Source organism: Hippocampus zosterae, chromosome 13, assembly GCF_025434085.1.
Source record: "Hippocampus zosterae strain Florida chromosome 13, ASM2543408v3, whole genome shotgun sequence".
Lineage (NCBI taxonomy): Eukaryota > Metazoa > Chordata > Actinopteri > Syngnathiformes > Syngnathidae > Hippocampus > Hippocampus zosterae.
The window spans coordinates 22,131,534-22,154,730 of record NC_067463.1 but is presented as its reverse complement, the minus strand read 5'-3'; the positions used below and the strand labels follow the sequence as shown (position 1 = coordinate 22,154,730).

Below are 23,197 nucleotides of genomic sequence, written 5' to 3'. Positions count from 1 at the left end.
GGTGCGGTGATCAGTGGTCTTGCATTGAGCTCTCTCCCCCAAGTTATTGCACCCCCACTTCTCGAGATCTAGTTCTCGCTTTGCTCCCTCCTCCCTCTCCACTCTGGTCTCTGTTCCCGTCGTGATTTTCCTTGTTTACATTTTTGCTGTAGGGCAGTAGTTCGGTGAGCGGCAGCCCCGTGCCCTCGACTTCAGGGACCAGCACTCCGCGGAGAGGCCGTCGCCAGCTGCCGCAGACCCCCGCCGTCCCCCGCCCCCACGTCACCTACTCCCCCGCCGTCCGCAAGCCGGGCTACGGCCACCCCGGGCCGGGCCGCCTGCGCTCGCCGTCCCCGCGGCACTTCTCCCCGCCGGACCACGACAGGGGCTACCACCACCGGCCGCCGTCCCGTCAAGCCTCTCCCCACCATGGGGGCTCCTCGTCCAGGCACGGGTCGCCCCGATCCCCCAGGCACCAGTCCCCCCGCTCGCCTGTTCACGGTTCGCCGCGCTCCCCGCACCGAGGCCGTTGGAGCGGACCTCCGCCGGGGGACGGTCTGGAAGGGGACGGGTCCTTCTACGAGCGCGACTACGAGTACAAGCGGCACCACGAGCCCCCGGCGTATGAGCAAAGCCTCTCCCACGGCAACCCCCACCCGCACGCGGGCAATTGCCACCCGCACCCCCGCTCGCCCAGGACTGCCCGCCACGGGCCCCCACCACCGCCGCTCCCTCACCCCCATCCACGCCGGGTGCCCAACGGTTACCGCTCGTCCTCGCCTTCTCCGCATCGAAGAGGGCCGCCCGGGGCACCCCACCCGCACCACCGGACCCCTCATGCCCGCGGACCCCGCAAAGGCTTGCATGAACCTTACAGCGAGACAGATGAGGATGACTGGTGCTAGCAACCGGATGAGGGCGGAGAACGGCAACCTCCGGCGTTACGAACTTGATGGGGGCGGGGCGGGGCGGAGGGTCCGGACATCCGCCCGAGGACTCAGACCCCCGGAACTCTGTGAGTAAGAGTGCGGGGCAGAGACCAGGGTGGGGCAAGGTGCTTCAAGCGGTCTGACGAAACGCAAGACGGCTCAGGACGGTGGGACCGCGCTCCCCGGAATCCTCTGCTGGGATGCCGAGCTGCAGGCAGAAAACTTCAAATCAGGGGTCCTGACGAACCGTCAGGGGTTCTGAGACCCGGACTGCTCATTGCCTTTGGCTGAATCCTTCTTCTTCTTCTTCTTCAGGTGACTCTGGGAACTCTCCAAGCGGGCTTCACTCACCTTTTATAAGGAACACGAGTTCCTAAAAAGCCAGGCAGGCCCTTTTCCCTCGCCCCAACCAGACCTTTCCATGCCAAGCTTTGCCTACAGGAAAAATCACGCTCGAGAACAAAACTTTTACACCACGTGATCTTGAGCGCTCCCGCCCCCGCAAGGACAGAACCAGGAAGCTCCGCCTCTTCTGCAAAAACCAGCCAATCCCAGCGCTGGATGATATTTGATGAGTTTTATCATCTCTGTTTACTGTTCGCTGTATAAACTCTCTTTGCGTGGGTATGATGTCACTTCCTGTCTGGTAATTGGGTGGGGCGGAAGTGACATCACGCGGCAGACAGGGCGGAGAAGAGTAAAGCAAGGACCAACTCATTTCTTCAGTATTTCTTCTCTCGATTGCTTCTCGTTCTTCTTCTTGGACATTGGAAGCTCGATTCTTCGATTTGACCTTTTTTGGGATGGAAACGTGTGCATGATTGATTCAACCCATATGAGGGAGGAAGCCGAACCCCGCATTCTTGGGACCTTGGGGGGTGGGCGGGGCTTGACAGAAACTTTGCATTTACGTTGACACAAAAAAAAAAAAAAGAAGAAAAGAATCTCTTCTCTCTTCGACTGTTTCTCTCTGTGACGGTCGCTCGGCACCTGGAAGGAAAGCGGCCTTTGTGCTCGGATGTTTAGTTGGATGGCTCTCGGATGTTGGAGGCTTTGCTCACAGAGAGAGAAAAGGGAGCAGTGGGGAAGTGAACTTGGAGCGCCGGTTATTTAGTGTCGTTCATGATGATAGTCTCGATAAAAATGTCCATGCAGAATGAAAATGATGTTGATGATTGTTAGCGCCGTTGCCGTAGAGTTGTCGTCACCTTCTTTGTTATCCCTCCCAAGTCCATCTTGTTTACATCCTTGAAGTCAGGGGCCGTCCAAACCTTGTCTTCCAAGGACCGTATTACAGAAAAAATCCAAGGCTGCACTGCACGGAGCCACTCTTGACATTCTTCCCCTGTCATTTAGCCAACCCGTCAAAAGTACCATCATCAGCATTGGTCGCTATGCGGAAAAAACGCTGGAATCGATCCGCCCCAGTACCCGAGCTGCAGCACTTTTTGCGTTCGGTAGAATGTGAGGCCAACAATCGGAATTCATCGCTGTCAGCGGATGATCTTTATTTCTCGGGGCATTGTGACTTGGCATTTTCTTCTTATTTTAGTGACGTGTGTGGGGGTGGGGGGGGGGTGTCAGGGACTTCATTTAGTTCTTCGTCCTACCAACACCCTAGGACAAAAACGGTTGTAAAAGGTTTTGGGTGATGAGGTGAGCGCCCCTCTTTTTTTTCGTTGCGTTGTCGGTGATTTAGGACTTTGCTTTGGACCCTTCCACCCTGTAAGGACACCTCCGGTCCCCTCTGCACCAACAGTGACCTCCTCAGCCCGAGCCCTCCCCTCAGGTCTGGACTAGATACCAGGAACCATTGCGAGGTTGTAGCACAGCCGAATCCCCCTGCGCCAAAAACTGGCATCAGTTTTCGACAGCCTTTGCGGCCACGTTCAGACGGATCCTGGACATGGTGTGAAGCCGTTGCCCTTCTTTTGGTCCTGCTTTCGGTAGAATCTTCTAGAACTAGATGATCAACAACGAGTTTAGGTATAACTGTAGCCGTAGTTCTCACTAGCTCTTTGAATCGGTTGCCGCTCTTGGACTTGCACTCTTACAAATCCCAGATCTCCCCGAAACTCGTAGTCCACGACTTTTTGACTCTATGCAGACCTCACGAGCGTCCGTCGGGTTTCTGCAGGAACCGCGAGACCCGGATCCCTGACAAAAGCCCAACAAACGGGTGACAGTCGGCACCCACTTTCACATTTATCTGCTGCGAGACCCCCCTCAGCCTGCATCTGTTGCCTCCCACTTTCCCGGCACGATACGTGTTGGCCCCCAAGTAGAGCACATACTTGCTAGATATTTGCCTCTATTTGGCAGGAAGTTAAAGGGCACAACCTGGAACCCTGTCCGCAGTTACTTCCCCCGCAATCCTGGACCCTGACAGAGCCGCAGTGCCTTCTGTACCCGAGTCACATGAGTCATCTGCCACCCGAGCCCTCCCGGCCGGCCCCCCTCCCGCCCGTTATATCCCTTAAGATCAATAACACTACGCCTTAAATGTCCCGCCGGTGGTCCTAACACCGGGCCCACACATGACTTTGACTTTTTAAAATCGAAAACGAGATTGTTTTATTTGGGATGGGGGGGGTTTCCGCAACTTTTCAATTGTGATGGCATTTAGGGGCACACGTGGCACAGTGAAACCTTGACTTAAGAATTTAACATGTTCTGTGACTGAGGTCCGAACTTTGTATCTCGATTTTGCAAGTCGGTCGCCGAATGCCCGCTGCAAATCTCAACCCTTGCTCTTACTTCAAATTTGGTCTCGAAACACAGCAGAGGTGATACAAGTAGTCAATACCTATTGGTCCCCCTCAGGATACGCATGCAATGAACTCTGGGGATGATTAACAACCTTGTGATGGAAAGCAAAGGGCGGCAAACAAAAAAATTTTATGATGATTATTATTATTTATTCAGATGAACCGTTGACAGTTCGTTGAAAGTGCAATATGTTACAGAAAGATAAAGGCATTGTTCCTTTGCCAGTTTGGACCATTTGTGTACCTTTTATAACCATTCAAAGTACTTGTTTGTACCTCCAGGTTCAACTTTGGGTAGGTCACAAGAAGTGGCACCTCGGAGAACCAAAAAAGGAACCTCGACAGAACCTTTTTTTTTTGTCTGACCGTGTACTTAAGCTTTCTTTCAAAGTCAAGGTAACACTGTGCTGAAGTTCTCGTCTAGTTATAGTGTTCAGATTTTGTGGCGGCCAATGGATCCAAGATGTGTGACAAGCTCACCTCCTTCGTTGCGTTGCGTTGGGTTTGACGCGTGTGGCGTTTGCGGGTCGGCGGCGTGCGGACAAACGTGTAACTCAAGGGCTCTTTGCAAAAACATCATGCGGGTTTTCTTGTACAGTTTGAGTGCTGCCAAAAGTCGTGCTTATGTAGCTCAAGTCACACAGGGCGGCGGTCTCCCCCCCCCCCAGCTCTAGCTTTGTGCATGCGTGTGCGTGTTGGGGAAGGGCGGGGTTATTGGGGCCAGTGGGCACGGAAGGGGGGCGGCGGGTGTTTAGAAGGGCATTAGGGCAGCAATTGGCAGTAATTTTCCATCAAAGGCACTGGGCCGCCATATCACCTCATGCTATGATGTCAGCACGAGCGCCTGACAGATTAATTGTCCAGCCGATTTAATCGGCATTTGCTTTTTTTTTTTTTTTTTTTAATTGGCAAAAATCAGCTGATTTTATTTGGTCACGGTTTTTACCTTTTTATTTTTTCCACGACCAATAACCCCCCAAAAAAATCTGCATCTTATTGGACGATTTTTGCCATTTTTCACCCTTTTGTCATTTTTAACCAATCCTAAATGACAAAAGTATTGTCAAACAGTCATTTGTTCCACCTGTGATTCATACCTTATTTTAGTCATTGTATATATTGGAAATTAATCGGACAATTAATCGGTTCTCGGAGTTTTGACAAGTTCGACATCGTTATCGACAAATCCAGATCAGTCAGGCCCTACCTAATCATCATCACGTGTGTGCACGTGCGTGTGTGTGTTACAGTAATATTTGAGTAGCTGTTTGCTGTGATGGATATGTTATTTGAAATGAACAGATATGTAGAAAAAAAATTAAAATAATTTAGAGCCTCCTGATGGTGCAGTGAAGACAGTACCGAAAAGCAGAATGTTTATTAGCAAGCGCACTGAAGTACTTAAGTCATTTTTACCGTTGCAGTATTATCAAAAGGACGTAGCTAGTTTATTTTTATTTATTTAGTCTATTAGTTATTGGGAAAAGTATTTTTTTATGTTATCTTCAATTAATTTAAAAATATAAGCACTGAAGTATTTTTTATTAGTCATAAATATAAATGTTATCATCGATGTATTCGTGAATTTAATCCGTTTTTCGTTTCAATTAGGGTTTTTTTTCTCTCCAAATAGCCCAACATGAAAGCAGTTACTGTTTGTGGCCTTTAATGGTGATTATAGGTCCTTAAAAACGACGCACTTTCAAAGGTTGCGCGAGTGTATGTGTGTGTGCGCGTCTCCGTGTGTCCGTCCTCCACTCACCTCCCGCCCCCGCCCCCCCCCCTCTCCGTTGTCCACGTTGACTCTGTAAATTTTCATGTACACTTTGAAGCATAAAATTTTGTCAATGGAGATCAATGACATCTGCCTGTCCTCGTCTTGTCTCTCATCAAACGTCAAATAAATAAATACAAAATCGCATGCGTGCAGTACCCATCAAGGCCACACGGTGGTGGTCTTTACCCTCCGTGATGTAACGAGGCTTTCATTTTAAGATGACACGATGGCAAATTAGGAATTTCACCCCACCTCAAAAGAGTCCCACGTTTCGCCGTACAAACAAACCTTACAAGTTCGTTTCTTTTAGGATTTTGTTGTGATATTTACATTTGAGTTCGAGTACAAGATGACAACAAAAACACCGGCTTCTGAGCAAAAAGAGGAGAAAGCAATTCTTTTATGAAAAAAAAAACATGCTAGCAGTGACGCGCGTGGCTGAAGTTGAACATGAGTAGCTTTTTTTTTACATGCCGTTTGTCATTGACTCCACAAATTGTTTTTCATGAAACACATTTTTTTTGCAAAGCATTTTGATAAGCGTCAATTACACGCAAATTTTAGGTATTTGCGGCCGGTCCGGTTCCAGTCAGGATTCGTGTGCCATGTAAATTCTGAAACAAACTAGAGAGAATGAATAATTATACCTCCCCACCCCTTAAAATGTATGTTATCCCCCCCCCCGCCCCCAAAAAAAAACAAAACATTTGACTTTATAGATTTTTAAATTGAGTTAGCTTTGAATTTGAAACGGGTCAATTTGACACACGCCACAACAGCAGGGCAGATTTTTTTTAATGGGGTGTTTAAATGCAAAAATTGCTCAGTTTGACCCAGAGCAACACAAAAATAGGGCTACGGTTGACTGAATTTCAGGTTTGAAGTTCAAAGGCAAGAAAGTACTTGCATCCATCCATCCATCCTGCCTTCCATTCCAGCCACCATGGCAACTATTGGGACTCGGTAGAACCCAAGCTAGTGCCAAAATAGAAACTCTCACTCGTCAAGTTGGGGATTCCAAAACGACTAAATGAAGCATACATGGTAATTTGAAGCGAAATAAAAATCGTTACTTAATTAATTACAGATTTTTGCATGTGCAACGTGCATGCCACTATGTGGGGTAAACTTCAGGAATTGCAAAAAAAAAGAAATACGATGTGTGTGTGTGTATGTATGTATATATATATTGAGAGAGAGAGAGAGAGATGTTTTTAAAAGCAATGCGCTTCTTTATTCCTTCTATTTTTAAAATTTAAAAAAAAACATTGAAAATATTTTTTAAAATTGACCCCAAAAATCCTCAAAAAAAAATTAGAAAGTGACTACAAAAAAAGAGACATTGGTGATGAGTTCAAAGAATCTTTATTTAATGCGAGGAAACAACCAGAACACTTGAACAATAAACAAAATTTGAAGCGTATGCAGCTGCTTGAACTTGAATCCGGTGATGTTTTGTTTCCGACTGAAGAAATCCCATCTTCTTCTTCTTCTTCTTCTTTTCTCCCAGGCTTTGTCTCTCTCTGTCTGTTTTTTTTTTCTTGCCCGCCATCTTTTCTCTTTAGTTTCTGGATCTTCTCTGCTGTTTCTACCTGCAGTGCATTTTGTAATTTCCAAACACAATTCTTCCTCACGTGGCTGAATAAAACCAGAGAGAATGCATTGTACCCGCCCCGCCTCTGCTCTCCTGCTTTTTGGTGTGCTCAGATAACGCGACTCAATTCAAACAAAACTCATTTGTGTATCTATGCAAAATAGAATTCGGAGACCTCCGCCAAGACAGAATGTGGACCTTTGTAGGTACACGTCTTCTACCTGAATTTGGGGCAAAAAGATAAAGAGGGGGGAAAAAAGAATCACCAAAAAGCCAGTTTCACTCTTCAAAAAATATGTATTTTTTATAAGTAGACCCACAAAAAAAAGAAGTTTCTCCACCTAGCAATATAGAGAAAGTCAACTCTTTTGCCCGAAATTTTATTTTGTGAAACTGTTGTAGTTGTGGTTAAATTAGCTGTTGGAAAGGATGCATCGTGTGGTCGCAAAAACTAAAACGTCCTCACACTGCAGCATCATTCGCCTCATCTTCTTCCTCCTCCTCATCTGCGTCCGACGCTACGTCACTGACGTGTTCCAAGCGACGAGACGCACACTTTACACCCGCCGACGCAGTCTCGCCCCCTCCCTCCCCCGTCACGTTTTACTGGCGTTTCTTCTTCTTCCCTCTGCAGCCCCCCCCCCCCTCCTCCTCCTTCTCACATCTTTCTGTTCGACGTCCACCTCATCAAACACACACACACACACACAGCCCAAAATAAATACCTCCTACACATTCTGTTGCAACAGCGCATCACTTCCTGTCTCGGTGTGCCACACAAACACACACACAGTTGCCCGTTCACATTCATTGTTAGTCAACACTCGCACACACGCACTGATGGTGATACTTCCTCCCCCCCTCAAGGCAAACGACTCACTTCCTGACGGTCCTCTCACCATCCACTTCATGGGTTACACTACCTCAAATGAGATACAAAGGCAAAACGGAGTTAGTGGACCGCGGGATAAGAAGCCGCCTTTCGAAAAAAAAAAATGCTTATTTTCTTTCAAAAAATTGTAATAATAATGTAAGTTGAGGGATTCGTTGTTTTTAATGGATGGTTCTACTTTACAAAGGCAAAAGGAGAGATTGAATCTGTTTGAAAGGAGAAAAAAAAGAATACTGCACTCCTCGTAACTAAAATCACTTCCGGCTTCACTTACCTCAACAGCCAATCAGAACCGATCCACATAAAAACATGTCTAAGCAATTATTAAAAACAATGTAATTTAGGTATTCTTAACATTAAATAATATGACGCTCAGACATAAAATGATAATAATTAATTAATAATGTAACATAAGCTTACAATAATAATAATTGAAACTCCACTTCTGAATGTCTATTTTTACTTTCACGCCCCCTGTAACCTGATAACATGATAAAATGTCCATTGTAGTCACCGCCGTCCCTGAAAGAGTTAACGGTGAATCTTCGCAGTGGTCTTCACGTACACCAGAAATATAGACAAAAATGATCAACAGGGGCCCTCGGCGCAGTCTTCCTCATCGAACAGAACCGAGTTGATTTATTTTCGGTGTTCGTTTGAGACGAACCGAAAGATGCTTTTCCGGTCTGGCCACTTTCGTTTAGTGCTTCACAATAAAAGCTTATTTTGCATCTGTTGATGGAAATTGCACTTCCACCTTCTTGATCACAGATCACAACTCTCGTAGCCTTTGAGTTTGGGAATAGTGTTGTCAAAGAGATCTGAAAAGCATTTAATTTATGTAAAATCATCATCATCACGTCATATTTGTTTTTAAATTAGAAAGTAGCATAAAAAAGTTTCCTACCACTGAAAAATGTTTCAAATGTACTCAATTTGATGCCATCAAGTGGTTGCAGGAAATAAAATGATCTAGATCTAGATATTTTATTTAAGTACAATAAATGGATCCAGATTTTATTTGAGCTTAATCTGCCTATCAGATTTTTTTTTCAGTGTGGATTCAAGTTTCCCACAATTTTTTTTCAATTAAATTTTAATACTTGAATCAGAATTTCCCATGTGAATATAGAAGAAGAAGCTGCAGTCCTCCCATTTCCCCCTCCCCAGGTAAAGTTAATGAGCAATAAATAGTTAGCATTTTTTGTCATATAGCATGCTTTGTCAAATTGCATGTTTTGTTTTGTTTCTTTCATTATCTCTTCTTACCCACACGCTTGTAAATAATAAATACATTAAAAAAACACACTGATGGCTACGTGTATATGACTTGGCTAGAACTGATTAATTGCATTGCCATTCATTTCAATGGGAAGCACTACTTTGACTTGTGACATTTCAGGTTACAAACGGGATTACGGAACCAATTACATTTGTAACTTGAGACTCCACTCTAATTTGAAAATGAGCAGAATATGTACACAAGAAGTACGTCCAAGTAAACACATTTGAATGGGAAATAAATCCTGCAATATAAAATCAAATGGCCAATCTTCAAAGAGGGTATCTAACCCCCCCAGCCGCCCCGCAAAGTGGGAGAAGATGCCCCCAATCCCACCAAGTCACTTTTTTGTGTGTGCATTTTAGCTGCATCTTTGTTATTTGTAATACAAACAACATCCAGGATTGATTTTTGGTTCAGCAGAAAGATGATGTCATATGTTTTTCCACAGGTCAGAATGTTCCACACCGGTTCGTTTCCTTTAGTCATACATCTTGGAGCCGCCTCGACTTCCGCTTCCTTCCATCCCGCTGTTCTATTTTTAAGCCTCCGCTGGACGTCACTGCGACGCTCTGTGTGCATGTGTGTGCGCGCTTTTGGCATCTGCATCACAGGACACTCTTAGCATGCGCAGCACATCTGGGCGAAGAACAAATCAAATGGTTTTCCTTCCGATTCCTATTCTGAAGTTAATTGTGCTCAAAAGTAATGTATTCATTCATGCCCAACCATCTAGTATATTCATTTCACAGTCTCTTGTCTGCCCAGCTTCCAGACGTGTCTGAATAGATTTCGTCCAATCAGATTTCAGCTTCAAATGTGTTGCCATGTAAACATGATCTGCTTGCTTCTGACAAACACGCAACATAAAAATACATGTTTACTTCTTTTTTTTTTCTTTTCTTATCCAATCTGATTTTAAATTCACCTCTGTGCGCCTTTGTGACATTGGCATTTTCCAGCCCTCTGATTGGTTGAACTAAATAGTTTGCGCTGTTTACACCTCTGACTGCTTGAGCTAAATCTGCCCATCAAAGATTGATTTCCAGTGGATGATCATGAGTCCAAATTTCTTTTTCAAGGCGCCCTTTTCAAGAAAACATTCTCAGCACGATGATGACTGGTTTCAACCTGGAAAATAATTTGTTTGGGGCACCCTCAGGGTAGCATCTATGAGCGCTATAGCTAGCTTCCGCTAACAGGCAAGAGCGAAGGTGCGCCCTCTCTGGTGAGTAGTGTATTTTGTTTTTGAGATTTGATGGGGATTTTTTTTCCCATATTATTTCATAAACATTGATTGTGACCTGCTATATTTTAGTGTCGACGTTTGGAGTTGGCTGGAGGTGATGTATTGGAAAATAAAGCTAAGCTATTTCTTGCTTTAGTAAAAACGGTATTCATCCTCAAATATGTGAAAGGCCTTTGTCTCATATGCAAGTTATTTTGCATTTCTGTACATTTTTCTTTTCTTGTGTAGATTACTAAAGTCCCCAGTGAAGGCGCAGGTCCGAAATGCCGCTCCAGCCAATGCTTTCAAGTACTACCAGGTACTTCTCAGGGACTAGTAATTAACGCCAAGGGCCACTTTGAGACATTCCTTCTGAAATAACAAACTTCCTTGAATAATCGCTTGACCAGCTGCAATTTTCACCCAGTCCTCTAATACAATTGAGGGACTATTAAGAAAACCGACTGATCTTGAGTAATGTACAAAGATGTTAGGGTTAGTTATTAATTCACTAGCATGTTGCTGACTTTCAGCTTCCTCAAATATTACAAACACCTTTTCTTTTTCATTGGCTCTCATTGGAAGGTGTTTGTAATGATGTGTCGCGCTAGTGTGTGGGTGTTGAATCACGCCTGGAGGATGTGATTCACAATTTTGTTGTAATCCACAGGAAGTGGAGTGACTTTGTGTGTGTGCGTGTGTATGTGTTAGATTAGCAAAGCCTGTTTTATGGTGGACACACTGGAGGATTGACCCACATTGGCAACTTCCTGTCTGGGCAACAATCACCACCACAGAGGCGCTGACTTGTTCACTTGAAAACTCATTTATTAACACCACAAAAAAAGAGCAGCTTTACAGATGAGGTATATGACGTCATTTGGACATTCATTGAAATACACACAAAGATGCAAATCGCATCTTTTTTTTTTTTTTAAGCACCATGTTGTTGGTCCACAGCAGCAGCGTACATTCGAGTGTGTTGGGTAAACACCTCATTTCTGTTATGAGTCACTGCGTGTCCTGGCGGGTCCACGGTGTGTTCGTGTGACTCAGCCGGAAAGTAAGTGGTCGCTCGTTCGACCCGAACCGAAGCTCCTCCACGCAGGGCCCCCCCTCGCCCGGGGAGCTTCTCTCCACTCGGGCCGGCCGGGGATCATTCCTGTCCCGAGAGCGTCGACGTGGCCTCCAGGCCGCTTCCAAAGTGTAGGGAAAACAGCGCTCCATGTCCCGTGGAGCCTCCGCGTCTCGCACCTCTCAGCAGGCCGGTATGACCCGGTTCAGGGAGAGCGAGGTGAGGGACTCGACGGGGCCGATTCGGCAGCCGACCGGCGGCTGTGGTGGCAGCGCGGCGTGTCGCTCCTCCCCGGGCTCCAGCCTCGCCCGCTTACTAGGGAGGAAGTGCGGCGCCACCGACGTCTTCCCCCGCCGCTTCCTCGAGCACCTCGTCGGGCTCTGGTTCTCTTTGTCCTCGGCGGGTTCTCCCTCTTCCTCTTCCTCCCGGTGCGCACCTCCCCGCGCTGTCAGGCTCAACTCGGCGGAGGAGGTCTCGTCCGGCTCGGGCCCCGACTCCAGGTCGAGCTCAGCCGGTTCCTCCGGGCTCGTGTCCATGGGTTCGGCCGGTGGCACCGACGAGTGATAGATGTCCCGGGCGGAGCGCATGACCAGGGAGAGGAGGAGGCTTCGATGGAGTCTCAGGCCGCCTCGCTGGCTCCGGGACGCGTACAGCTTGCTTATGGACACGGCAAGAATCCGCCGGGCCTCCGTATTCACCTCCATTGTTGTCTCCGTTGTTGTGTCACTCATCGTTTCCTTGACCTTACGTTACTTCCTTGTTGTTGTTTTTTTTCCCCCTTACACAAAACGAGCTCGACCGACGACTTACGAAAACAACAACAAAAAGTTAACTTTCAAAAGTTTCGTTATCGGTTCTTTTTATTTCTGTAAAACGAACCTTCTTCACGTTCACGACGGCGCGGAGTTGAGAGCGTGAGAGGCAGGGAGACAATTTATCTACTCTGTGACGTCACGCCGAATTCCTCAGGCGGTGACAAAACAGGCCCCGCCCACACCTGCCACACACAAACGCATGCACGCGCGCACACACACACACCATCTGTTCTGTCTAGCCCGAATTCTCATCCTTCTCGACTTTGAACTTCTCTTTCCGCATTGCGCTTTAGGAACGCATTTCGCCTCGAAAGATTTTTAAGTTATAATCGCCAAAACAGTTGTGTTATTTTCAGGTTAGTGATGATTAAATGACATGTAAAAAAAAACATTAAATAATCTAGTCAAAGCTGTTTTCGCACGAAAACGATGGGAGGCTGAGGTTGAATATTTTTTAGAATACTTTGAGCAGGGATCCGAAGGATAGTTTCGCTGAATGATGTCACGTGTTTATCTTCTGGTTACTCGGCAGCTCGGAGAATTTGCGTGTGGGTGAGGAAGTAAGAAAGGCGGGGTGGTGGCGTCTCAAATTTCACGGGAGTTTCTCTCGGGCGCACATATGACTCACGACGTCACTACCCTGCCATATATGGCCTATCCGGTTGTAAAGTCCCGTCGTGGTTGTGCAGAGGGGCGGGGGGAATACGCGAAGTGGAAAAGCGTTGACGTCACCACCCCTCCCCCCACCTCTCCAGTACTCCTCTGGCTTCCTCCTCCCTCACCAGCTGTGGTAACGTCACCAGAGCACCATATATGGTGCGACGGCCGTTGTAAACAAGGTTACCAAGGTTACCAGGTTACGTATAGAAATGTTTGGATGGACAGTGTCGTGTTATCAAGTCAGGCACACGTGAGTCCAGCTGTCGTGTTAACGTGCATAACTTTTATTGAGCTTTCCCGAAGCGTGTATTCTCTCTCTCTCTCTCTAGTCACTCTCTCGTCTTCCGCTCTCGACGCACCCTCATGACGTAGTCGCCCCGCGACTCTATCGTCATGCTGTACACAATTACACCACAGACAGTCATACAAAAAAACCCCCCAAAGTATTAAAAATGTTTGTATTTTGCTGTCAAATGTCAAAAAGGATTCAATATGAGCCCAAAAGTATCGATCGATCAACTTTGTTATGTCACCCAAATGCAGCACGCTAGTTTACAGTCTTCCTTTCCAGACGTAGCTACTCCTATCGTTGTATTTTGGTATGTATGCTAAAAATAGACACGCTAATACAAGCCACCGCAACACGTGTTGTGTAAACTCACCCGGAGCATTCGGACCGTCACCTAAAGCCGAGCTATTTTGTACTTGCTTGGTGCTATTGTAGGGCCAAATTATTTTCAAGCAACTTGGATCGTATCGGGATAATGCTAATTAGAATATTATTCCATGTAATTGTAGACCCCCCCCCTTGAAAGTGCATCATCGTAAACATCATAATCGTAGTTTTTTATATTAGTCAATTATATGTTTTTCATTCTTCAAACTTATTTTGTAATTGAAATTTCCAATCTCATTGTTTGTTTGTTTTTATCCGTGTTGCCGGGCGGGGGGGGGGGTGATTTTTGTTTGTTCTTTATTGATATAATTTTTTTTCCAGATGTTGTAGATGTTATTTTTACATTTCATGATTTGTTTTCAGTTATTTTCTTTTAGATGTTTATTGTTCTGTTTATTGTTGCTCTCTTCGTTTTATCTTTCAACAGTATAATTTGTTTGTTTTATTGTGAATTATATTTTTGGGTGTCATTATTCATTTTTACACGCTTATTTTTCTTCGCTGCCTCGGCTTTTATTTTATTTTTTTGTTGATAAATTTTTCCATGACATTTGTTTTTCCCATTTGTGAATTGTACTTAACAATGTAAATATAGATTTTCCAATTTTCCACATTCTGTCAACGCAATTCTTACTTTTGAATGCAGAAAAGCGCTTGTTAGCTTCCCAGAAAACGAGTCGCCGTGACCTCGCTTTGGGCGGGCGCCCGGCTCGTCACCATGGCAACACTGTGTGTGTGTGCGTGTGTTGTAGCATTGCCTCTGCTTGAGGCCGAATGGTTGGCAAGGAATGTTTGTGTGTGTCCTTGGCCGTACCATCACTTTAAGTTCACCGAATGCGATGGTGTAGAATAGAGTAGTTTGCACAAATGACTTGTAATCGCACTTTATTGCATTTCTTGGATTGTCACGCGTGCTCAGCTGCAAAACTAAACAACCATTCCACTTATTGCATCGGCATGAAAGTGCGCTGTTTTTTTGTTTTGCTCGTTTGCATTTCGTTTGTTTTTGGTGTTGTGCGGTTTGTGTGTAAAGCCGCTTATAATGCAACAAGGGTAAGCTGCATGACGCTGCTGATCTTTGACACCGGAAAGTAGGTAATCCATACAAGGAACACTTGGAGACACCAAGAGTGTCAGCGGGTCTATTTATAAAGCGTTAAGTGCGCACTCCGAGCGCCTTATTTTTTTTTTCTTCACTTGTTTTTATCTTTATTTATTTTTTTGTTCCTCCGCGGCAGCGCGTTTCACAGACAAACAAAGCAGCCCAAATGTTATCTGGCTTGTACCAACAAGAACGTTTGTGGGGCGAGGAATGATTCAGAATTCACGCCTTTGGTTGTCAAGGATAAGAAGGAATTCTTTGTGCGGTTTGGAACGTTGAGATTTTTTTCTGGAGCTAAATTAATTTGCCGCAAAGGTTTCTGCTTGTAGGGCGGCGCGGTGGTCGACTGGTTAGCACGTCAGCCTGTGTGGGGTTTTCCCCAGGTTGCCTCCCACATTCTAAAAACATGCATGGCAGGTTGATCGGGCACTCCAAAATTGTCCTTAAGTGCGATCGTGAGGGCGAATGGTTGTTTGTCTGTGTGGCCTGCAATTGGCTGGCGACCAATTCAGGGTGTCTCTCGCCTATCGCCCGAAGAGAGCCTGGCATAGGCTCAAGTGTCTGTCTGTCTGTCTGTCTGTCTGTCTGTCTGTCTGTCTGTCTGTCTATCATAGGCAGCCTTAACTAAACTACACACCATGAGCAGTGACTGGGGTGACGAAGGGGCCTGTAAATTCTCACAAGCCAGGATGGGACGGGGGGAGGAGGAGGAAACAGGATGAGGACAAGAAAGGAAGGAAGGAAGAAAGGAGGGAGGGAGGGAAGGGTGGTACGGAACACGAATGGTTGGGGCCACAGATGGGTGGGCCGGACACGAGGCTGGGAAGTCTGTCTCTGTCTGGTCAGATGTTGCTTTCAGGGACAGAGCGGAGTCACATGCAGTTTTACGCGAATGTGTGGCCATGGTGACTTTTTGCGTCTACTGCCCGCTAAATTAGACTTTGACAATCCTTCCCAGAAGTCAATACAAAGTAGAATATATACATATTAAATACGCTACTCAATGAATACCAGAGACATTCATCGACACGTAAAAAGGTGTCCAAAGCGCACAATGAATTTTAACGCCTCATCACGTCCAATGCGCATGCGCGACGGGGTGACGCACCCGGAACTAGCAGCATGTCGCTGGAGGACCCGTTTTTCGTCGTGAAAGGGTGAGAAAACTCAACAGAACAACATTTAGAACTCAAGGAACACACTGTGCAAGTACACGTTCGACACGCGTGTCACTCGGCGAGTCGCTGAGGAAGTAGAAAACACAGTTTACTCCAGCGAATAGAACTGGGCGCCTAGCAATCGCTGACTAGCCTCCAATGCTGTCGCCCAGTCCTGCAGTGATTGTCCGTGCGGGGCTTTTTCTGTTTACATTGGTCAAACAAAGTCACTTCCGCGCCCCATATTTGCTTTTGTTTCATCTGCCGAGTTATTTGTGGACCAGAAAAACGGTTTCTTTTCTCTATTTTTGGACACTTAACGAGAAGTTGCTAATTTACGATAGAAAGTTAGCTTGTGCCTTAGTTTGGATTTGTCGGTGTTTAAAAAAAGTGTTCTAAAATGAAGCAAGTGACGTAATGTTGGACAAACGTGTGTGTGTGTGTGTGTGTGTGCGCGCGCGCGCGCGCAGGGAGGTACAGAAGGCCACGGCGCGGGCACGCAGCCTGTTTGACAGGTGGGAGGAGCTTCTACAAGATGGAACTCAGGTGAGCTAAGTATTAGCATGTTCTTAGCATTGATAACAAATTATTCACACCATGTTTGATAAAGCATTGGAAACACTAAAGTTAATACCACATTCATAGCACACACACGCTAGCATGAAGTTGGCATTGATGCTAATTGATAAATAATGAGGATATTACAATTCAGGTGAGTCGTGATGAGCTGGATTGGAGCACCAACGAGTTGCGCAACTGTCTGCGAGCCATCGACTGGGACCTGGAGGACCTGAGCGAGACCATCAGTATCCTCCATCAACGGCGCCACGTGTCATGTTGGCAAAACAAACACCAGCTTTGTGCGCTTCCAGGAATTTGTCAGGCCCCAAAGCAATGTCAATAATAGGAGTTGTTCCCAGTAAGGCGCGAGAAAGCGGCGTCGTCGTCGTTTTGCAGAAGCAACTCGGATCACAAGGAAAATAGTTCAGTTTTAAGAGAATAAAAGTTTAATGTTTGGGAGAAAAAGTTGATAAAGTCATGACTGCCACAAACTATTTTGGTGAAAAAGCACATTACAATGAAGAGCACAAGGGAGAAAAATCGTGATTTGAAGAGAATAATTGTAACATCGTGAGACGCAGTCCCAATATCAAGTTGTACTGTTATGACTGGAAGAAAAACATTCAATAAGAATGAGTTTAGAATTTTGCGTGGGGAAAACAAAAGAGAAAAAAAACCATTTGTTTACACGACAAATTACACACAATTTTTTTTTGTAGATTAAAAGTGGAGGAAAAAAAAGTTTTGCCTCACTAACGTCAGTCACAATATTGCAGAGACCGAAAGCAAAAAAGAGTATCACAAGTATAGTATTTCATTTGATGAGGATACTAACATGAAATTGCACCCAAAAAAAATCAGCAAAATCTTACACTTCAAAAATTAATTCATAATATTGCGAGAAAGTCAAGCCATGACACTCACACAAAAATCACAATTTTACAAGAATACGGAGTTGAATGCAGAAGTTTTTGAATATGATAACCCCCCACCCCCCAAAAAATGTACATTTATGAGAGTATATTTTTCAGATTGGGCCCCCCCAAAAAAAAACCTCACAAGAAGGCGAATCTGATTTAGCGGTACTGTCAAATGTTAATTTTGTCAGGAGAAAGTCTTTAATCAGTCTTTCAAATCACTGCTTTGACGATTAGATGGTCACCATAGCGACGGGGGGGACAATTGGTAGCTCATTTCCTTCCTGAGCGTGCGGCGCAGGTATCGTGGAGTCAAACCCGGGGAAGTTCCGCCTGGGCGATGAGGAGCTTCAGGAGAGGAGGGATTTCGTGGAGAAGACCAGGAAGTCCGTACAGGTCAAATCAACAACCGCCCTCCAAACCGGCTCCCCCCCGCCCCCACAAACAAATCTGATTATTAATCAAAAATCTGTTATTATTTCCTTGCTTGTGAGTAGGAGATGAAGGATCAATTGTCGAGTCCATCGGCTGCGGCTCAGGCAGAGAAAAAAAACAAGCAGGTTGGACAGACGAGTACCGAAGCCAGATGACATACGGACACGTACGTCGGTCTTATTATGCTCATTATTATGATTTCGAAATGTTATTGTTCATCGGTTCCAGGCGTCGTTCGCTCCGTCGGCGTCGGACCGCTCCACGCAACTGGATGCCCACCTGGTGTCCGCCAATTCCAGATACATCCAAGAGCAGCAGGAACAGCAGCAGGTAAGACGGGCACACCCAAAAAAAAAACTAGGAAAAGTTGTATTTATGTTATTATATTGTTATAATTTTGTTTTCGTTGTCAGAAAAGGTCAAAACAATGACAAGACAAGACACTTTGATTTTTTTTTTTTTTTAGAAAAGAAAAGGAAATTCCCAATGTTTTTTTTGTCCAACTTTTCCCAAAAAGAAAATAAGTCCGAGTGTTATTTTTCGAGAATAGAAGTCACAATATTACAAGGGGAAAAAAATCAGTATTGACATAATTTGGCACAAAGAAAACTCACCGAGAAGAAAACATCGGGCTATCAAAATAGTTTTTGTGAAAGAAAATCATAAAAAGAAAGAAAATCAGTTTTGAGTCAGCGCAGAAAAGAAATCCATATTTTTGACGCAAGTCCAAATTTTTTTGAGAAAATGTCATCTTACTCGCGGGAGGGGAATATGTCATTGTGGGAAAAATTATGATTTTATAATGTTTCAAAAAGACATTGTATTATGAGGAGTCAAGTGATAACATTCATTGATCATAAAATTGCGAGAGATGGAAAAAGATTTTTTACAAAACTGGTAAAACATTGAGCGAATGAGATCGTGGGGGAAGATTTTAACATTGCAATAAAAAAAAAATTTCTGAATTACATTTGGAAAATGTAAGTTGGTGCAAGGACTCAAAGTTAAAAAAAAAATTACTAGATTTATTAAATGGGCATTTTCTTGGAAAAAGTTGTAATAATTCTACCAAAATTGAGGTTATAACAACAGTGCAATTCAGGAGCAAAAAGTTGCAAATGTTATTGCAATAAAGCACTCATTCAATCAGGAACACGATCGATATTATGATAAAAAAAATTCTAATAATAATCATTTCATGATGCAGCCCTAAAACGACACGGTTTGAAATGTCTCGGCCTTGTTTTGACAGGAATACATTTTTTCATCTTGCAAGACTTGCTAAAAAAACTTGAGTGACCCTTGCGGTGTAAAAACTGCCCGGTGACACCTTTTTTTTTTTGTTCCTCTTTTTTTTTCCATGACATCATTCTTGAAAGTGTTTTAATGTGGAAAACCCCTTGCAGCCTCACCGCTCTCTCTCAACTCACCTTCCGTTACATAAGCATTTTTGGAATATTTTTTTATTTTTTTTTTCTTAATGCATTCCAAAGCCATGAACTGGAACATTTGAAAAGGGCTGAAAGTTGGTGTGTGTGTGTGTGCGTGTGTGTGTGTATATAGCTGATTATGCAGGAGCAGGATGATCATCTGGAGCTTGTTTCCGGAAGCATCCGGGTCCTCAAAGACATGTCGGGACGTATCGGTGACGAACTGGACGAACAGGCTGTGTGAGTCCAACTCGGCAATGCCGCTCAAAATGTACACTCCTACTCCATCTTTTTTTTTTTTTTTTTTGGTGGGGGACCTCCTTCCAAAAATGCTGCCCCTGCCCCCCCCAAGTCAGAAAGGCAACACCATTACCCGTATCCTTTCCCCATATTTCGGTAGAAGCGCCCCACCCCGGAAAACATCCTCATTTACTAGTCAGAATCAACCCACCACAACTGGCACTTCTTCACTTTCGCTGGTCCGAGTCCGCCATATTTTGTGTGGCACTCCTTCACTTTCGCTGGTCCGAGTCCGCCATATTTTGTGTGGCACTCCTTCACTTTCGCTGGTCCGAGTCGGCCATATTTTGTGTTCCCTGTTCGGTTGGGGCGTACGTCAGCATGGTCCAAAACAATATTTCCTCAGCAAAATGTAAGAATAGCATTGTCATTTTACAACAACAAAAAATAATAATATTACAGCAATATTACACATATTTTTGGGCGGAAATGGCAACAAAAAAAATAATGACGTCATCCCCCCCCTCGAACTGAGCCCGACCATATCCAATCGTAATCCTACTGAGTGGAACCGGATCAAATGGTTCCACTTTCAAATCAAACCACCACGTTAGTAAAACGGCCGCCAATTATGCAGATTTTCCCTACTCACGGGCTAGCCTGCTCGCACTGTTTGTATCAATGTAATATATATACTGGATACATATTTGTTTTCATCTTCACTTGTCCTTCCAGCATGTTGGGGGACTTTGCCGACGAGATGGACCAGACGTCATCACGTATGGACTCTGTGCTCAAAAAGATGGAGAAGGTCTCGCACATGACCAGCAGTACGTAACGCACGCACACACACACACACACACACACACGGACGGACGGCTTTTGACAGCTGCCTGTGTTGTGTGGCAGGTCGGCGGCAGTGGTGCGCTATCGCCGTGCTGGTCTCCATCATGATTGTCGTCCTCATCCTCTTCTTCGCCCTCTGATGCCGGCGCGACTCCCAAACTCTGATTGACACGCGGGACCCACAAAGGACCGGCCAATTTTTTTTCTTTACCCCTGGGCCCGAAGAAGGGAAAAGTACGCCGGCTCGAGCTATCCGGTAGGAATCGAACGCATGTGGCGCAGTCAGGTTGTGGCTTCGATCAGCAGAGGGCGCTCTGGTAGGAAAGCGCCACACGCCACCTCAGGAAGTTCAAGGTTGAGACTAAGCTCGTCTTTTTTTTTTTTTGTATACCAGCAAAAAAGTCAACAAATTTCAAACAAATGTCTAAATATTGGCAAACACATTTTCACATTAAAAAAAATACTCTGTGGAAGAAAAAAAATTGAAACCTTTCGAGAATAAAATAAATTTTGGAAGAACGCCATAGTATTTTGAACACCTTCTTTTCTGAGCGAAAAATTGTTAAATTACGAGAAAACTTGTAATGTTTTGAGAATCATCAATGTTAAAGGAGTACAACAAAGCCATTCCTCAGAATGGGGCAGTGCAAAGGGTCTCTCGAAAGTGGCACCTCATTTGAATTCAAGAATCTTTAAGAACGGTATGCTTGTGATGGTTATTATTGATTGTTGTGAAAAAAAACAGTGTGAAAGTGTAGGTGGGAGATATAGATATTTTTTTGCCCACCCTGGATGCCTTTAGTCTATTTTTTTTACATTTTTTACGTTGCTGCGTCCTTGTTGCTGGGCAGAATGTCCAAATGTCCAAAAAGCTCAGCGCTCCCCCTACTGGGGGCCGTTGTTACTGCCATTTCGTTCAGCGTGAAGAATAATAATAGATAAGACGGTGTTGCATGTTGTACGAAAACATTTCAGTCTTTTTTGTTGAAGATCAGCTGTCAACAATCATATGCATCAAGTGGCAAAATGTATTTAATCTTTTTTTTTATTTTACATGATACCATTTTGACGATTTTTAATGTTTTAAATGTTGGATCGAAAATAAAACGTTGTGAGCATCGTCACGTTTCTGCACTTTGCTTTAATGATTTTTTTTTTTAAAGCCCAACTCGGGTTTGAAACCCGACTTGAATTGCATAATTGGAACCTGTAACCCCCATTTGAAACCTCAGAGAAAACTGAATCAAGTCTTGAAACCTTAATAGAAATATTGGCTTGAAACCCTGTACTGATACCATTAATCTAGCCTGAAACCCTAAATGTTGTTGAAACTCTAACCGAAGCTTGAAAGGACTTAACCTGTCTGGAAACTCTAAACTATATCTTAAACCCTACTCTTAAACATTTACCATGGCTTTAAAGACCAACTGGAGCTTGAAAGTAGAACCCTATCTTAACATGAAACACAAACCTGAAATATTAACCCTGGTTTGGAACCCTAATAAAACCCTAATCCGGGTTCAAAACCAGAACCCCAATTTGACACCCTAACTTGAAACCTTAAACCCAGTTTCTATTTAGTTAAATTAGTAATTGCCAGTTTGATCAAGCCACAAGCACAACCTTTTTTGTATCCCAACTTTTTTATTCATTTGCATTAAGTAGCAAAACATAAAAAAAAATGATTAAAATGAATTGGGCGGCCCTCTTGGCTCTGTTTCGTTGACTTCATGTACGGTTTGTGTCCGATCTGGCTTGGTGGCCACCTCTCCTCTCGGTTACCATGGCGGCGACATGGGCTGAGGGTTCTGAAGATATGACATGACCACAGCCGAGATGGACAACCTGCACACCAAAACCGGGACGTTATCTCATCAGCAAACGGGGCAGATGCGACTTGTCATAGAGTTGTGGGGTAAGTTTTCGACAATCAGAAGAAAGAAGGTCATTCTCCAAAAAGAACAACGCTCACATAAAGCTGCTCATCATCTGCTTGGTGTCCTCAGAGCTTCTGGAGTTGGCGAAGCTGATGAAGGAGCAGTAGACGGCGATCCAGGCGCACCACTTCAGCTGCCAGGTTCAAACAAAAATGACATTTCATTGGCTATTGCAGGGATTGCAATCGTGTCTTGGAGGAGGGAAACATCTAAAACCTCGAGAACCACAGCTTCAGGCTAGTGAAATGCCAAGTCAAGTCTGCTCTCATTTATTCTGATGCTTAACCAGGATCCTGTGTGTGAACGTGAAAGTTGTTTTCATGTATGTACTTCGCGCGTCCTTGTTTGTCTGCATGCATTTGTGTCACCTTGAGCATGAGTCCACACATGCTGAAAATCATGCCCAGCAGGTTCATGTAGTCCGGAGTGGGGTCCTCCAGTGTGGGATTGGTCTCCGTGGTGGGGGGCTTGTACCTGGCACAGGCATTGAAGAATGTCTTCATGTGCACGTCGGGACATATGGATTTTAGGTGACATTCGATTTCCAAAATGACGTCTGCTGACAGCTAATCACTTTAGGACGAGCTCGGTTAACCACAGTTAGCATTTTTAGCTAGCAGGCTGGTTGCGAAAGCCTACAAAAAAATTTAAAAAAAACTCACCGTAATATCTTGTTTTGTCTCCTGGGATCCGCCATGTTATTCGAGGACATTGTAGTTACAATAAAATTGCCTTTTCGGTGAAAAATGTTTTATGAAGTTTTACAGTAATTGTTACTCATTTCATCGTACATGACTGGATGGACTTTAGGTGGAGAGTTAGACGGTGTTTCCTTCGCTCTTCAAAATAAAACCAATCACGACGAGCGGAGTCAAAGACTGGAAGGAAACGGGGTTC

The 23,197-nt window shown here is 44.7% G+C and overlaps 4 protein-coding genes across 4 annotated transcripts in view; 2 read left to right on the top strand and 2 right to left on the bottom strand.

Annotated features, from left to right (window-relative positions):
* Positions 1-6,130, top strand: part of cacna1ab (calcium channel, voltage-dependent, P/Q type, alpha 1A subunit, b) — a 73,702-nt gene extending 67,572 nt beyond the window's left edge. The window contains exon 49 of the mRNA XM_052084607.1: positions 153-6,130. Coding sequence (XP_051940567.1) covers positions 153-884 — 732 coding nt within the window. The 3' untranslated portion in view covers positions 885-6,130. The remainder of the gene's footprint in view (positions 1-152) is intronic.
* Positions 6,131-11,256: 5,126 nt separating this feature from the next.
* Positions 11,257-12,456, bottom strand: ier2b (immediate early response 2b). The gene has a single exon (XM_052084672.1). The coding sequence runs from the start codon at positions 12,253-12,255 to the stop codon at positions 11,707-11,709; it is 549 nt and encodes a 182-aa protein (XP_051940632.1). The 5' UTR covers positions 12,256-12,456; the 3' UTR covers positions 11,257-11,706.
* Positions 12,457-15,780: 3,324 nt separating this feature from the next.
* On the top strand, positions 15,781-21,483 carry LOC127613561 (syntaxin-10). The gene is made up of 9 exons (XM_052084662.1): positions 15,781-15,934; positions 16,405-16,480; positions 16,647-16,740; positions 17,714-17,808; positions 17,910-17,972; positions 18,076-18,177; positions 19,411-19,517; positions 20,253-20,347; positions 20,427-21,483. The coding sequence occupies exons 1-9, from the start codon at positions 15,900-15,902 to the stop codon at positions 20,501-20,503; spliced, it is 744 nt and encodes a 247-aa protein (XP_051940622.1). The 5' UTR covers positions 15,781-15,899; the 3' UTR covers positions 20,504-21,483.
* A 504-nt stretch (positions 21,484-21,987) lies between these two features.
* On the bottom strand, positions 21,988-23,155 carry wdr83os (WD repeat domain 83 opposite strand). The gene is made up of 4 exons (XM_052084679.1): positions 22,963-23,155; positions 22,669-22,774; positions 22,336-22,433; positions 21,988-22,208 (listed from the first exon to the last, which is right to left on the bottom strand). The coding sequence occupies exons 1-4, from the start codon at positions 23,010-23,012 to the stop codon at positions 22,142-22,144; spliced, it is 321 nt and encodes a 106-aa protein (XP_051940639.1). The 5' UTR covers positions 23,013-23,155; the 3' UTR covers positions 21,988-22,141.
* Between the last annotated feature and the right edge of the window lie 42 nt (positions 23,156-23,197).

Excerpts from the sequence above, each read along its gene's own strand:
- ier2b (XM_052084672.1), bottom strand. The coding sequence starts at position 12,255 with ATGAGTGACACAACAACGGAGACAACAATGGAGGTGAATACGGAGGCC.
- wdr83os (XM_052084679.1), bottom strand. The coding sequence starts at position 23,012 with ATGTCCTCGAATAACATGGCGGATCCCAGGAGACAAAACAAGATATTA. Across the intron at positions 22,775-22,962 it reads AGACAAAACAAGATATTACG|GTACAAGCCCCCCACCACGG; the intron begins GTGAGTTTTTTT and ends TGCCTGTGCCAG. Across the intron at positions 22,434-22,668 it reads TGTGTGGACTCATGCTCAAG|CTGAAGTGGTGCGCCTGGAT; the intron begins GTGACACAAATG and ends TGAACCTGGCAG.
- LOC127613561 (XM_052084662.1), top strand. The coding sequence starts at position 15,900 with ATGTCGCTGGAGGACCCGTTTTTCGTCGTGAAAGG. Across the intron at positions 15,935-16,404 it reads CCGTTTTTCGTCGTGAAAGG|GGAGGTACAGAAGGCCACGG; the intron begins GTGAGAAAACTC and ends GCGCGCGCGCAG. Across the intron at positions 20,348-20,426 it reads GGTCTCGCACATGACCAGCA|GTCGGCGGCAGTGGTGCGCT; the intron begins GTACGTAACGCA and ends GTTGTGTGGCAG.